Below are 15,080 nucleotides of genomic sequence, written 5' to 3' on the forward strand. Positions count from 1 at the left end.
AAAAAAGGGACACTGCCACACACAGACCAACTTGATACTGCCCCAAAACTGCAAGGAAGGGAATCAAAAAGGACTCTAAGCACTGGAAAGAGTTATTACCAACCTATGCACAGAACCCAAACCCTCACTAACAGACCTACTTGCTGGCTGTCTAACAAAGCAGACTAGCAGGTTCTGTAGCCCAGAACCAAGTAAGAGCTAATAGGAAAAGGACGACTGTCTGGAGTACGGGAAAAGTTTTGCAGCTTGCACTGTAGAATCCAACAGACACAACTCAGGGGCTGGCCCCGCAACTCACCATCTGGTTGAATAACCTCCCTAAGCCCAAGCATTCTCTTCTGCAAAAACAGTGACCATGACCACCAAGCCTCCGTTTCAGGCTGACAAGAAGACTGGCAGAACCAAACAAGTGCCTGGCAGGTGGCTGGCCCGCAGGAGACACGCAGTCTCCACCACTATGGCTGCTAGTATTGTCATTTGGGGGATGTGAGAGCTGTTAAGAGGCAAGTTGAGCAGTTAGCACTTGACAGTGTTTACTTCCTTCTCTCTCTCCCCACTGTGGTCTTTCCTGCCCTCAAAAAGAACCAAAAACAGGACAGCTTTATGCCAATCCTCAGAGAAGGTACAAAGTAAAAGTGATTTGGAGCCACATGTGTGATTAACCACACATCCCACTTGACTTGCCTGCCAAAAAGTCTGGAGCCAAATTTCAAACACAATCATACCAACCACATTAACCCATATGGCTCACAAACTGCACTCTCCTCTTTCCCTTGGTCCTCATTCTGTATTTCTGCTTACACTGTTGGTTTGCCTGTTGCTGGAAGCTCATCCCAAATTCTCTTTTGGAATGAGGCAGAGAAGCTCATAGGGTTCTGAGCTTTTTGACGGGTGAAGTTATTAAACCTGGCCCCTTTCCCATGGTAATGGAGCCTCCCGATCCCCACTCCACCCCTACAGCCAGGCACTGGCACGCCCATTGCTCCTTAATGTCAAAACAAATACATAAATTTAAATGTCCATATCTTTTCTACACATATGTAATGGCTAACTAGGGATTTATCCTCAGCAGCTTTTCATAATAAGCAAGCAATTAGATAGGTCGGAAATAGAAAAGACACACCACCACATAAAAGCAGGTCACAAGTAAAAATTAGATGATAGGAAACAAAATTGTTGCCATTCCAGCAACTAATGAAAGTATGTTACTGTAAACAAGCCTCTGATGGTGCTGTAACCCTTCTCAGGAATCAGGAAACGCCCTGAGCAATTAAACTCGGGATTCTGACAGAAGGGGGAGGTTGCATTTTACCTCAAAGTCAGAGGGTACTAGGAGCCGGTTTTCATGGGGATGGAAACCATGACACCGGTCCTCACTTGCTCTAAAAGATAAATCTGATCTCTCAGCATTGTTTATGCTCTTCTGCTGTCCTCTGTTGCCAGAAAGTCGTTCTCCAGTTTCCTGTTCGCTTCCAAGGCTGTTGTTTCCGAAACCAATGATTACAAATGAGAGGTGTGTTCTCAGATGAAAAATACAATAGGTCTACTCTGACCCGAGGAGAACCCAGCAGGGAGGCCAATGACAAAACAGTGCTTTGGTACTGAGGGCTTTTTATGTACTGTTGTAACAAGTGTGTTTCTGATACAAATTCTCTGCTGGCCTATAAAACTGTTCATCCAACTTAAACGTAACTGTCTCCCTGAATCTTGTCAACCTGCTGCAGTCACCACTCTCAGGTGTAGGCTCTGTCCCCTCCTCTACACAGGAAAATTAAAAATCTCTCCCCAGCTGAAGAACCTGGGAGGTAGGAATTTATTAACAGTAAAATATGAGAGATGGGGTGATTTATAATAGATCTTGCTACTGATTCGGAACCAGTAACAAGCCAAGGGGAAACGGGGCTGATTTAGTAATTCCCTCACATTTAAGGATGACATCATGAAAACCAACTACAGCAGTCTTCAGAGTCATAGTCAATTACAGCTTGGAGCCAGCACGGTCATTGTTTTGCTAATTTGTAAGTAACAGCACTTACCATTTCATTTTGAAAAACATTTGCCTTTAATATTTGGTAGAGGCCAGGCATGGTGGCTCACACCTGTAATCCCAGCACTTTGGGAGGCCGAGGCGGACAGATCACTTGAGGAGTTTGAGAGCAGACTGGCCAACACGATGAAACTTAATCTCTACTAAAAATATAAAAAATTAGCCAGGCACGGTAGCACATGCCTGTAATCCCAGCTAATCAGGTGGCTGAGGCATGAGAATTGCTTGAACCCAGGAGGTAGAGGTTGAAGTGAGCCGAAATCACACAACTGCACTCCAGCCTGGGTGACACAGCGAGACTCTCTAAAAAAAAAAAAAAAAAAAAAAAAAAAATTGATAGAGACTGCACAAAGGCTGCCTCTGCCCTCCTACTATTAGCCTCAAAACAGATCAGCTGTTATTTTTAGCATAGACTATATCATGGCATATCTACAAAACCAAGTTATCCAATGAAAATAACAAAAACCATTAGGTGAGTTTAAGTTGAAGGAGTAAGCAATCTTGATAAAGTGAATTGAGCCAAGGTAAACTTTATAGACTAATTAGCATGTCAGCAGGTCAAATGGTTTTCTTAAATAGTTTTATTGAGATACAATTCCCATACCATAAAATTCACCCACTTAAATTACAATTCAACAGTTTTTAGTATATTCACAGAGTTGTGCAACCATTAAAATTTTAGAACATTTTTGTCACCTTCTCCACTTCTGTTCTTTTTTTTTTGAGATGGAATCTTGCTTTGTTGCCCAGGCTGGAGTGCAGCAGCACAATCTTGGCTCACTGCAACCTCCACCTCCTGGGTTCAAGTCATATTCCTGCCTCAGACTCCCAAGTAGCTAGGACTACAGGTACTCACCACCATGCCAGCTAATTTTTGCATTTTTAGTAGAGAAGGGGTTTCACCATCTTGGTTAGGCTAGTCTCAAACTCCTGACCTCAGGTGATCCACCTGCCGTGGCCTTCCAAAGTGCTGGGATTACAGGCGTGAGCCACCTTGCCCGGCCTCCACTATTTTAAAAAAACCTGTACCCATTAGCAGTCAACCTCCATTTCCTTCTTTCCCCTCTAGCCCTAAGCAATGACTAATTTACTTTGTCTCTATAAATTTCTGTATTCTGAACATTTCACATACAAGGAATCATATGATATGTGGTCTTTATGTCTGTCTTCTTTCATTTAGCGGATTTTCAAGGTTCATCCACGCTGTAGCACATATCAGTATGCCATCCTTTTTATTGCTCAATAACATTCCATTGTATGGATATACCACATTTTATTTACCCATTCATCAGAAAATGAACATTTGGGTTTTTCCACTTTGGGACTAATGCTGCCACGAACAGTCACAGACAAGTCTTCGTGTAGACATGTGTTTTCATTTCTCTCGGGTATATACCTAAGAGTGGAATTGCTGGGTCATGTGGTTCAAATGATTTTTAAAAACTGTTTGCACAGCTGTGGTAATGTTCTCCACAGTCATATGTCAAGAGAGTGAGCGATATTTAATCCTTATCCACACCCATCTTACCATCCACAGTCTTTCATTCTTTCGTCATACTGACCCTCATTCTGATGACATTCTCTACGCTCACTTTGTATATGCAAACTACTCTGAGGTCTGCCATATGTGAGCAAGGCAGAGCCAGATGGAATCTCCAAAAATCGGTTATCCCAAGATCTTGTGTTCAAACAGTATCGAACTACAACCATCTAATTCTTAAAGGTCTCTCTGTTGTCTACTCTCAAAAACATCTTCAAATCACTGGCCCCAAATCATACAGACACTATACAAATACTGAAGGAGAATAATGTTCAGGTTTTTAAACAAGTTTGAGACTACCCTTTGTAGGCCCTCTTTCTTTTCTTCCTCACTGAACACACTGTCTCCCTGAGGCCAGCTAATGTTATGTATCCTCAGTACTGCCAGGTCCTAAAATGAATCCCATTTTGAATAACATAGTAACCAGGTGCAGAAGGGCTCTGCTGTCACTCCTTGAGGTATTTTTCTTTTGTTTCAGTAGTCTTATTCGAATTTGTTTTCAGAGTCAACAACAGTACTGCACAATTTAACATCAAGAATTTTCTGCTGTTGCTACTTCTGTAACAGCTTGCACTTTCTTTTCCCTCTGAGTTCCTCTGAGAGAAGCATATATAAAATGAGTAATTATCGCTGCTAAAGAATTGCTGGAGTCAGCAATGCTTCATAGGAGCTGCATTTCCTCCTCTCCTCCTTTCCCTCTCACCACAAACTCTCCCCCATCAGTTCAGAATTAAAGACACATTACTGGGATAAAGAAATCTGACCTGAAATATGAGTTGCAGCAACAATGGCAAGCAACCAAGAGTATTAACAATAATTTCCAATGCTGCTGGAAAGGTTAGATGATCTGTCTTTGAAATGAGCCAACTCTGCACACTTTCATGAGATTAAAATCAGCTTGCTTTTCCTTCTTAACATCTCGTGCTTCTCCTCTTCCTACCACCCCAAAAAGATGGGGTGACTGAGGCACATAAACAAGTGGCTCTGGAAATTAACTTGCTTGACCAGAAGGAAGCTCAAAGATAAATTCCATTCTGCATTACTTTTCCTATACTTCACTATGATCGGATTTTTTTGTGGTTTCTTTCTCCCTGGAGAGAGAATACCTGAGTGATAACATTTCTGACACACAGAAGCTTAAAAACAGAAGGAAAGCACTCTGTGTTATCTTGTTGGGAAATCTGTCCTCTTAAATGATGACCATTCACCCACAATCTAGGCCACTTTTGAGCCACAGGAAAGAGGAGGCCATTTCTCTCTGAAGATGATGACCTTGCGCAAATAAGTTTTCTGCACCTGTTTTGTCACCTGTAAAATGAGCATAATTGTAGGATTCATGGAGTTAGCATATGAGTGCTTCGAACAGTGCTGGGCAGAGTAAATGCTGAGTAACTATGAGCGTATATGTTTATCATCACCATCTCCACTAATGTCACCGCCACCTTTGGGAAGCTGCCTAGATAGTGATAAGGAGCTATGCTCAGGGATTTTCAGGCAAGTACAAAGTACTGTCATCTTTATTCCAGTGTGTTCCCATTTCCCCTCATTCATCCTGCAGAAGCAATAAGCTCATATGACAAAGTAAAGAAAGAAGAAAGAGAGGACACAGGAGGAAATGGGAAAGACATTTCACAACAACAGAGAAATGGTACCTTATTTGGCTTCTCACAATCATGTTTAAAAGATGAAATTATTATTATTTTTTGAAACAAGATCCCACTCTATCTCCCAGGCTGGAGTGCAGTGGCAATCATGGCTCACTCCAGCCTCGATCTCCCAGGCTCAAGCAATCCTCTTGCCTCAGCCTCCCAAGTAGCTGGGACTACAGGTGCTCACCACCACACCCTGCTAATTTTCTTTTTAATTTTATTTTTAGTAGAGATAAGGTCTTGCTATGTTTCCCAGGCTGGTCTTGAACTCCTGAGCTCATGTGATCTTCCCACCTGGGCCTCTCAAAGTGCTGGGATTACAGGTGTGCACCACCACCATGCCTGGCCTAAAAGTTGAAATTCTTATGAACGTTTTTTTCCAATATGGAGGGCCAGGAAAGGGGGAGAGCCAACCAATCTCTAGACAGAGAAATCCTAAAGTTGCCCAATCCAGAGAGCAGTTGGCATTTTAAATCTGCTCTCTTATGTTTATACACGAGCTTCTTTGTTGAATCCCAGAAGAGAAAAGGACTTCTGTCCAGAAAATCATCTCTGCAGACTCGGTGGCAGTGGGCTGACAGCTGACACCTGCACCTACCTCTCTCTGCAGTTGGCCAGGCCCCTGGTCCGCGGTGCGGAGATTCAGGACATGCACCTCCTGCGGCAGCCCAGTCGTGCCTCTGCTGGCACAGCCTGACAAAACGGTGAAGCTCTCCATCAAGGCCTGGACAGGATGGGAGGCACTGACAGGTGACAATTCACACAGTGCACCAGGCTCTGGACCTGCCAAGGGAATCACAAACACAAGCCACTCAGAAACAGCAATTAATTCTGCCTCAAACGGGCAAGGGTGATCAAGCCACTGCCAACCCCCCAGGGATGCCTTTCCAGCATCCCTGCTGGAAAACTGCTCCAAGACTAAGTGGCCAAAAAGCTAGCCTATCTTCTAAAATCCCAATCTCTTACATTTCTTTTGGATAATTTGGTGTGTATTTGATTTTTTAAATTCCCTTTTGGACTCACAAGTCATGAATGCATTCCTCTGGGTAGAGGACACTTTCCATTTAACATTTGTGTGCAATTCCTTCTTCCCTCTTGGTAGAAAATCAGAGATAAATAAAATAAGTTGCTTAAAGTCCCAAAAATACTATACATAAATAATATTAAATACCTAAAATTGCACTTAACAAAAGTAAAGATACAGATCCTATCTTTTCAGAGCTTCCCTTTATTAGAGAAAGCAAAACAAACTTAAGAACAATACAGAGCAAGATGTAACATGTAGAGGCAATCAGGGCCAGAGCTGTACAGCAAAATTTGGGCCAGAGGACAGAAAAATCCTCCCAAAAGAAGTAGAATCTGAGCAGAGCCTCAGATAGAAAAAGTAGAACCCTGGTCATATTTGGTTCCTGCTTCTTCATTCTCTCTTCCTCTAATCAATCAAGCCTTAAATCCTAAATCCATTCACTCCTCTCCATCTCTACTTCTTTACCGACCCTAGACAATTACAAACCTTCCTGAACAGAGTCTGAGGACTCAAGCTCTGCATGCCACCTTCCACACAGGCACTGTCCACCTAACCTAGAGGCACTCAATGTTACGGGTGTTCCCAAAGCAAATGCCTGCTGCTGGCATCTCTGTGGGCAGTTCCTGTCCCTTCAGAACAGCTTCCCTACTGAATAAAGCCTAAGCTCCATCACAGAGCACAGGAGGCATTTCTTGATCTAGCCCCTTCCTATGTCTCACCCCTCCCCAGTCCACATCAACTTACTTAAAGGTCTCCAGACACACCAGGATGTTTCCCAACTCCATGTCCTCATTCAAGCCTGCTTCCTTTACCCAAATTCCTCTTCCACTCTCACTCTGCTCCCACAACAAACGCCCCAAACTGAGGAAGGCTCTCTTTCTCTGTCCTCCCGCAATTTATCTGCCTGTCTCCACTACTGTATTTACATGATAGCCACTGGGGTACACATCCATCTGTACTGGTCAAATGTGACCTCTCTGAGGGCTGTGCATGCTCATCTTTGTATCCTCAGCATTCATCTGCAGTGCCTGGCATATATGAGATGCTCAGAAAATGTTTGTTAAATGAATAAATGAATCATTGAGCTTTGAAAAAAATGCCCCTTCTCAGATCAGTGAGTAGGGCACCATTCCAGGGACTTGGATTTGGCTGTAGGGAATATGGGAAATAGGCTGCTATAGCCCTGAAATCACTGCAGCCTCCTTTCACATTGGCTGGATTGATAGACACACACCCAGGGGAAGAAGGAACTAGATGCTTAATCCTCACACACTTCTGTGAACTTGGTGCTATTGTCTCCATTCAATCACCCAAGAAACTGGGCTGAAACATACAATGCCCACTACACCACAACCTCCCAGATGGAACCCAGGTGAAAGGCCTGAATGTACTCCAGTTTGTTCTTCCTGACTTCTAAATAATAAAGGTACTCTCCAGGGTTGCAAACATAGTTCAGAACCAGCCAGTCTGCACCCAGAAGCAGACACCCTGCCTGGTGGGCCAAGTCTATTTCAGGACTCACAGAAATTATCTAGGCTGATAATAGCTATCTGGTCTGAAATGAAGTATGTGCCTTCTCAAATAGTCACTGCCACTCTCTGTACAGCTGGACTGTGGCCAGCTGCTTTCTGAGAAAGCATAAGGTGGTGAAGGAAGATGTTCCGAGAGCAGTAACAGGAGGTACTGACTGTACATTCCCTGGAACCCCTGGTGGGGTGCAGGGAAACCGTATGGGCAGGCACTCCCCCTGCTGCCCTCATCCTGCCCTCCTGGCCTCTCTGGCTTTCCCAGCTGCAGTGGGATGTCTGGTACACTTCACACCCAGAGTTTCAAGAAATTATCCTATTCCTACTCAATTCTGGGGACACTCACTGGCTACAGCTACCCACACTGGGAAACCCTTCTGAACTGGTTGCAGAGCCTCCTGCCACGAATTTACAATTATCACAAATTAAGCACAAATAAAATGCCTTTCAGTTCCATTCTCGTATGTGTGCAAAGCTCTGAACAGGCTGAAAACACATCTGCAAAAAGACCTGCAATCTATTTGATCTGCCCTCCTCCTCATGATGCCACCATCACCCATTGAGATCTCCTTAAATCACCACACTGATCACCTCCACACTAGGGCAGGGACAAAAACTCAATGGAAACAAATCAAATAATAAGGTATTCCCAAAGAGAGAGGGAATCGGTGCTGGGAAGCCTTCAGTGCTGAGTATGCGCGCTTCTGGCCTTAAGAGTCTACAGTCTCTGTTTTGCCAGAGTCCAGAACAGAGCAAACACCCTCTTTAAGGGCTGGAGCTCTAGCCATGGGTTATATGAGTCAGTCCAAGGTCAAAGAAAAGAGAAAGCAACGCATGGGGCACACCCTGATCAAATGCCAGGACAGCAACTCTCTACAGAGACCCACAGGAGGCCAGGCGCAATGGCTCACGCCTGTAACACCAACAATTAGGCAGGCCAAGGCAGGCGTATCGCTTGAGCCCAGGAGTTCAAAACCAAACTGGGCAATATGATGAAACCCCGTCTCTACAAAAAAAAATATATATATATATATACACACACACACACACACACACGCGTATATATACAAATATGCAGATATAGATATAGACACAGACATTAGCAGTTGTGGTGGTGCACACATGTAGCCCCAGCTACTCAGGATGCTAAGGTGGGAGAATCACCTAAGCCCAGGGAAGTCCAGGCTGCAGTGAGCCAAGCCGTGATCACACTACTGTACTCCAGCCTGGGTGACAGAGGGAGACCCTGTCTCAGAAAATAAAAATAAAAACGCAGAGCCCTACTTGGCTCGATGTTTAAATACACTCAATAGTGTGTTCCTGACCATCTGACACAATAGCGTAGTAGTTGGTTTTCGAAGTTCCTCATAGAATTTTTTTCCCTCCAAGATTGAAAAAGAAAAAAAGCTACAACATATGCTCAAACTATCCTTACACCAAAAAAAGACAAAAAGAAAAAAAAAAATCAGGAATTATCTACCACAATCCCAAGGGGCATATAAGAAATGGTATCTTTAACAGTTCAGCATACAACGTAATAAGAGATACTGCTCAGCCCTGTGCAGTGGCTCATGTCGGTAACCCCAGCACTTTGGGAGGCCAAAGCGGGTGGATCACCGAAGGTCAGAAGTTCAAGACCAGCCTAGCCAACATGGTAAACCCTGTGTCTACTAAAAATACAAAAATTAGCTGGGCTTGGTGGGGTGTGCCTATAATCCTAGCTACTCAGGAGGCTGAGGCAGGAGAATCGCTTGAACCCGGGAGGTGGAGGTTGCAGTGAGCCAAGATTGCGCCATTGCACTCCAGCCTGGGTGACAAGAGCTAAACTCTATATCAAAAAAATATAGAGAGAGAGAGAGAAAGAGAGAGACTCTTCCCATTTATTAAGTACCCACTATGCAATGCTAGGTGCTGCACATCCTTCTGACACATCGCAAGGAAGCAGCACTAACACCATTTTAAAGAAAGCAAAGTAAGCTCAATGTGCTTAAGTAACTGTTTCAAGGTTTCCCCAGTCACCCAAAGCCTCAGACTTGGCCCTCCTTGGCTCTCTCTCTCAGAAGGCAGGGTCCTAAAGTGCCCGGCCTTGCAGTAATCAGGGCAAGAGAGATGATGGTGTCTGTGGAGATGGAGAGAAGGGGACAGAGTTGAGTGGCCAGAAGAGAATCCACTAGGTGAGGAGAGGGAAGGGGTGACCACCCATTGTACAGTGAACATCCAGCCCAAGGCCTGGGCTACTGTGCCAACACTTTCTGTGAAAATAAAAAAGTGGTCATAGATTTAGGGGTGAGATCTACTGTTTTGTAACTTACTTTGAAATACCTCCCAAAAAATAAGATGGAGAGATATTTGATAAAGCTTCTATTGCAAAATGCTAATTGTGGAATCTAAATGTTCCCTGTACAATGGTTTCAACATCTACACATGTTGAAATTTTTCATTAAAGAAAAGTTGGGAGAGAGGGGCAATGCTTATAAAAAAAAATTAAGCCCAGAAATGCCTTAAGAAAGGTTCCTCAAAAAGTATGCCAGCATCATACTGCTGCTGAGAGAGCAAATTGGTATAATATTTCAGTGGTATCCAAGGCCCGACAAAAGGTACATATCCTTTGACCCAGCAACTTCCCGCTAGGATTTTATCCTGAAAAACATAACTGGATAAGTTTGCAAAGGATACAGAATGTACAAGTGAAAAAAATTAAGACTTAAGGGAGGGGACAAAAAGTCCCTGTGAAAATGTCCAGGCTAGAGGATATAGGTTAAACTCTAAGTATGGTGTAGAATAGTCGTCTCCTAAGAGAACAGACGCAGTGTAGGAGTCAGGAGAGAGGGTTTCCTTTGGGGAAAAAGAAAGCCTCTCTGGCCAAGAAAGGAAAGGAAAGACGCAGTGTGATTGTATGAAGTTTTCCTTTGAATATCTTGGAGAGATGCTCTTCTGCTGCCAGCTGTTCCATCCCCACCTTCCAGGTAAAATGCCTGCCAGGCCTTCCTGGAGTGCACTATCCTTTTTCCATAGATTTTCTCAAACACATCCATGGGTTCAACTCCCATCTCTTTACAGAAACAACTCCAGGCCATCTCAGACTTACTTATTTTTTCCTTTTTTTTTTTTTTTTTTGAGACAGTCTCGCTTTGTTGTCCAGGCGGGAGTGCAGTGCCACGATCTCAGCTCACTGCAACCACCACTCCCCAGGTTCAAGTGATTCTCATGCCTCAACCTCCCACGTAGCTAGGATTACAGGCACCCGCCACCACACCCAGCTAATTTTTGTATTTTTAGTAGAGATGGGGTTTCATCATATTGGCCAGGCTGCTCTCGAACTCCTAACCTCATGTGATCCACCTGCATTGGCCTCTTGAAGTGCTGGGATTACAGGTGTAAGCCACCACACCCGGCCTATACTTCTTTTTCTAAGCTCCAGGCCTGAATATTCAACAGCTCCTTCACCATCTACTTTTGTCTCATGGACACCCAATCTCAACATGCAGAACTCAGGATCTTTACCCCTCGTGCCTGTTGTTCCTCCTTCATTCCCTCCCTAAGTAAATGGCACCAGCCTCCATCTACGTATACCTGGCACCAACCTGGGGGAAGTGCCCCAACATCACCCCTTCCCTCTCCTCACCCAATGGATTCTCTCCTTGGCCACTCAACTCTGACCCCCCCACTCCATCTCCATGGGCACCATCATCTCTCGTTCCCTCATTACTGCAAGATGCTCTTAATTCTTACCTCCACCAAAATGTCTTCTACAGAGCAGCCAAATTGATCTGAAAAACTCAAGTCTGATCCTGCTTCTCTCTGCTTTAAAAGACTTATCACTCTATCTCTGCTGTCCAGATGAAGTCCCAAAACCTCAACATGACTTACAAGGCCCTCCAAGATCTGGCCCTGCTTCCTACCATGGCCCCGTCTCTCATTCCCCAGGCACTTGCTCCCTGTGTTTTGCCCATTCTGATGAAGCACAGAAGTGCTCGTTGTCTTCCTATAGCCATCGTTCTCCTTTCTCCAAGTGCCAGCTGGTCACACAGCCACCCAGAACGAAGGCCACATTTCCCAATCTCGCTAGCAGCTGGCAGCTTCCTGTATGAAGTGAAGGTCAGTTCTTCTGCCATTTCCTTCTGACTGCTGGTTGGAACATGGATGTAACGGGCAGCACTAAAGCAAGCCTTTGTGGCCATGAGACAGAAGCAGCATGCTAAGGAGGGCACAGCAACTGAGAAGCCACCTGGGTACTCGATGAACATGGAGCCACGGGATCAGCTCTGAACTGCTTTTTTAAAAATAGGAAACAAATGTAAACTTTTTTCTTATTTAAGCCAATGTTATTTTGGGTTTTCTGATATTTGTAGCTTAACCTACCCTAATTAATGTACTTGCCTTCTTTTATTTCATCAGAAGTGCCAAACTTTGTCCCAAAGGAGCCTCTGAATAGCAAGGTTTCCTCCAGGAACACGTTCCCCGCTGCGTCTGTTCCTTCCCACCACCATGGCATGACAAACTCCTGCTCATTCTACTGATCTCTCAAGGAAGCTCCCCAAACCTCCCTCGCTGTGTTAGATCTAAATTTTTTCATACTCTCGTGGTACTCTCCGTTTCTCTCCACAGCACCTCCTGTGATTAGATGTACATAATTATTTGTGCAATTACTGGTTTCACATCTACATGCTCCCAAAGACTGCAAACACGACAAAAGAACAGAACCCAACCATTCTGTGTGCTGCTGCCTGCCTCACCCCGGCACAGTATCTGGCACACAGTAGGCACTCAATTATCGCTGAGAAATGGGAAAGAGCCATGGGGTGATGCATGCTGCATGGGCTTCATGACAATAAGGGACTGTCTGTCTCAGACTTCCTGCTTTCACTCTTTACCTGAGAGCCAAAGCCTCATTCTTATACTAAAAGGGGGAGAAAAAAAAACACCAACCATGAAATGAGGGAGGTGGCATTTCTGGTTGCTAAGAATCAAGTTCCAGTTGGGGCTTCCCCACCTTCAACTGTCACAGAATGCAGGAAACACAAATCTGTTTTTGTCTTCTCTTCCCGAACACTCTTCTGGCCAAGCCCCTCTCTCCAGATGGCAGAACAACCCTCTATCTCTCCGTTGGCACACCACACCCCCAGCCTCATCCTGCCACTTCTGGGTCAGGCCCTAGCCTTCCTGTCCCCTTCCCTCTGCCACAGTCGGCTCATGAACTTGTCTCCCATCCTTCCCGCTTGGCCTCATAGTGGTTCCTTCCGCAATCTGTCCGCACAATGCCAGGGCCAGCTCCACTCAGGAAGGCTTCCACCTGGGAACAGCATGATCCACCCCACAGGCTCTAGCACACGTGCCTGAGTTAACACGGTGGCTCAGATTCTCACTTGACCACCATGGGGCCCGATACAGCACCTCCCGGCCACAAAGGCTTGGAAACCAGGAAAACATGCTCCGAAACCCCATCTGACTCATCTGCTCACTTTTGTGGTGACCTGTGAGCTCTGGAGCTGCTACTGTCGGCCCTCACCGGCAGCCTCAAAAGGCTGGGAGTATCTCCTGTGGCCACGGCTGAAAACCCACATCTCGTCTTCCCTACGCGATCTCTTCCCTGCAGTCAAGAGCCGAGTGAGCAACACGCTCTGATGATGCTCCTTACCAGCACAGCGAAAGCTGTTACCACGTAAGGATCAACCAGGGCGTGGACGATGAGGAAAAAACAGGCCTGAAAGCAACGATGCTCATAAGCACACACGTCTGCTCACTTCACACCATACTTTATCATGAAAAGGCATGTTGCAGATACTTCATCCGAAGCCTCACAGAAACTCTGTAACCCACTATAAGTAAACTGTTGTTAGCCACACAGAGGTAGGATGTGTATTTCAGAAAAGTGCTTCCTGGCAGTAATGTACATATGGATTCACCTCCAGAGACAATCCTCACTGGTGCCTCCCAATCTGGATATTTCAGTTCATTGTGGGCATCTGGTATGTGCCGAGTCCAGGACTCCTTAAGGGTAACTCCCAAAGAAATCTAACTTTTCCTCATACTCAAAGTGTGAGCTGAATTTAATCCTCCTCTGCTGGCTTACTCAAGAAATCTGATATCCTCAAAATCTTGCCGGGTGTTGTGTCTTGTTTGAACTGAAGTCAGGCTCTGCTCTTCTGTTTGGTACACTCTCCTCAGCCACCAGCACAGAGGCACAGCCCCCTTCACCCACAAGATGCTACTTCTACTGACAAAAACATTTACTGACCTGAAGACAGCACAAATTCAAACCAACTCTGCGGTGAGAAACTTCCTAGGTGGCCCAGACCACGGCCACACTGCCAAGGCCACTGCCAAACCAGCCTCCTTCACAAAGCAGGCCCTTACTGCTCGGCTACTCAGCAGCTGGGCCACCTGAGGCCACACTGCAAAGCACGTGGTAGCTCCCTGGGCCGCCGCCTTGTGTGAAAAGCTGGGGGTTAACTCTTCATATGTATGGTTACCACACCACTAGGGGCCACACATCTTGTACATGTTTCTGATCCTCACAATGCCACTGTGAAGACAGTGTTAATGCTGTCATTTTAGAGTGATGGGAAACTGGAGCTCAAGAGAGGCTAAGAAACACATCGGCAGGAAGGGGCAGTGGGGGATCTGAACCTGGGTCTCTGAGACTCCAGCTCCAGGCTCTTCCCCTGGCAGAGCGCCACCTGCCTCTGCCTTGCACTTTCCAGTTCCTCTCCTCAGTACTGGGTGAACAGAAGTATAGGCCAAATGTAAACATTCATTCATGTCTACTAAAATAAAATAAACTGCTTGGTTCACACTTATCACCTTTGGTTGACTTAAAAGACTTCATAAACTTAATGAAACTACTTTCTCATTTTACCAAATGCCCTCCTCCGTCCTTTTCACTAATGCTTACTTATCTGGACACATGGGAAACTTTCCTAAGATCTCGCTATAACATCAATGTCTAAATTCCCAGTTTCACTTAAAGAAAAAAATCAAATGGACTCACCCTTTCATTATGTCCTTTAGCTGCAACACAGCATTCCAATCTCAGTTACAGAACCCCCACATCCCTGCTGGCGGTAGGCCAGCTCCAAAACTTGACAAAATGCAGACAAAGCATTTGGGAACAGATGCATTTGAGGCACACATTTTAAATTTAATCTGTGCCAAAAGAAATTACTAATATCACACCTCATGCAACATGGACAAAAATACTGGCGGAGGGGGGTAATGTTTTGGAGAAGACACGGTAAGTAATTTTCACATTTAATAAATGTGATCCTCGAGCATTCCAAATACCAATGCA

The 15,080-nt window shown here is 45.1% G+C and overlaps 1 protein-coding gene across 3 annotated transcripts in view; it reads right to left on the reverse strand.

The window, feature by feature from the left end:
• Positions 1-15,080, reverse strand: part of TGFBR3 (transforming growth factor, beta receptor III) — a 245,589-nt gene that overhangs the window by 130,988 nt on the left and 99,521 nt on the right. For 2 of the 3 annotated variants that reach the window (XM_011973436.1, XM_011973431.1), the window contains one exon: positions 5,835-6,019. In XM_011973436.1, coding sequence (XP_011828826.1) covers positions 5,835-6,019 — 185 coding nt within the window. Of the gene's footprint in view, positions 1-5,834; positions 6,020-9,498; positions 9,597-15,080 lie in introns of all 3 variants that reach the window. The other variant, XM_011973443.1, reaches the window with a different exon arrangement.

Source organism: Mandrillus leucophaeus, unplaced genomic scaffold (assembly GCF_000951045.1).
Source record: "Mandrillus leucophaeus isolate KB7577 unplaced genomic scaffold, Mleu.le_1.0 Scaffold1001, whole genome shotgun sequence".
Taxonomy (NCBI): domain Eukaryota; kingdom Metazoa; phylum Chordata; class Mammalia; order Primates; family Cercopithecidae; genus Mandrillus; species Mandrillus leucophaeus.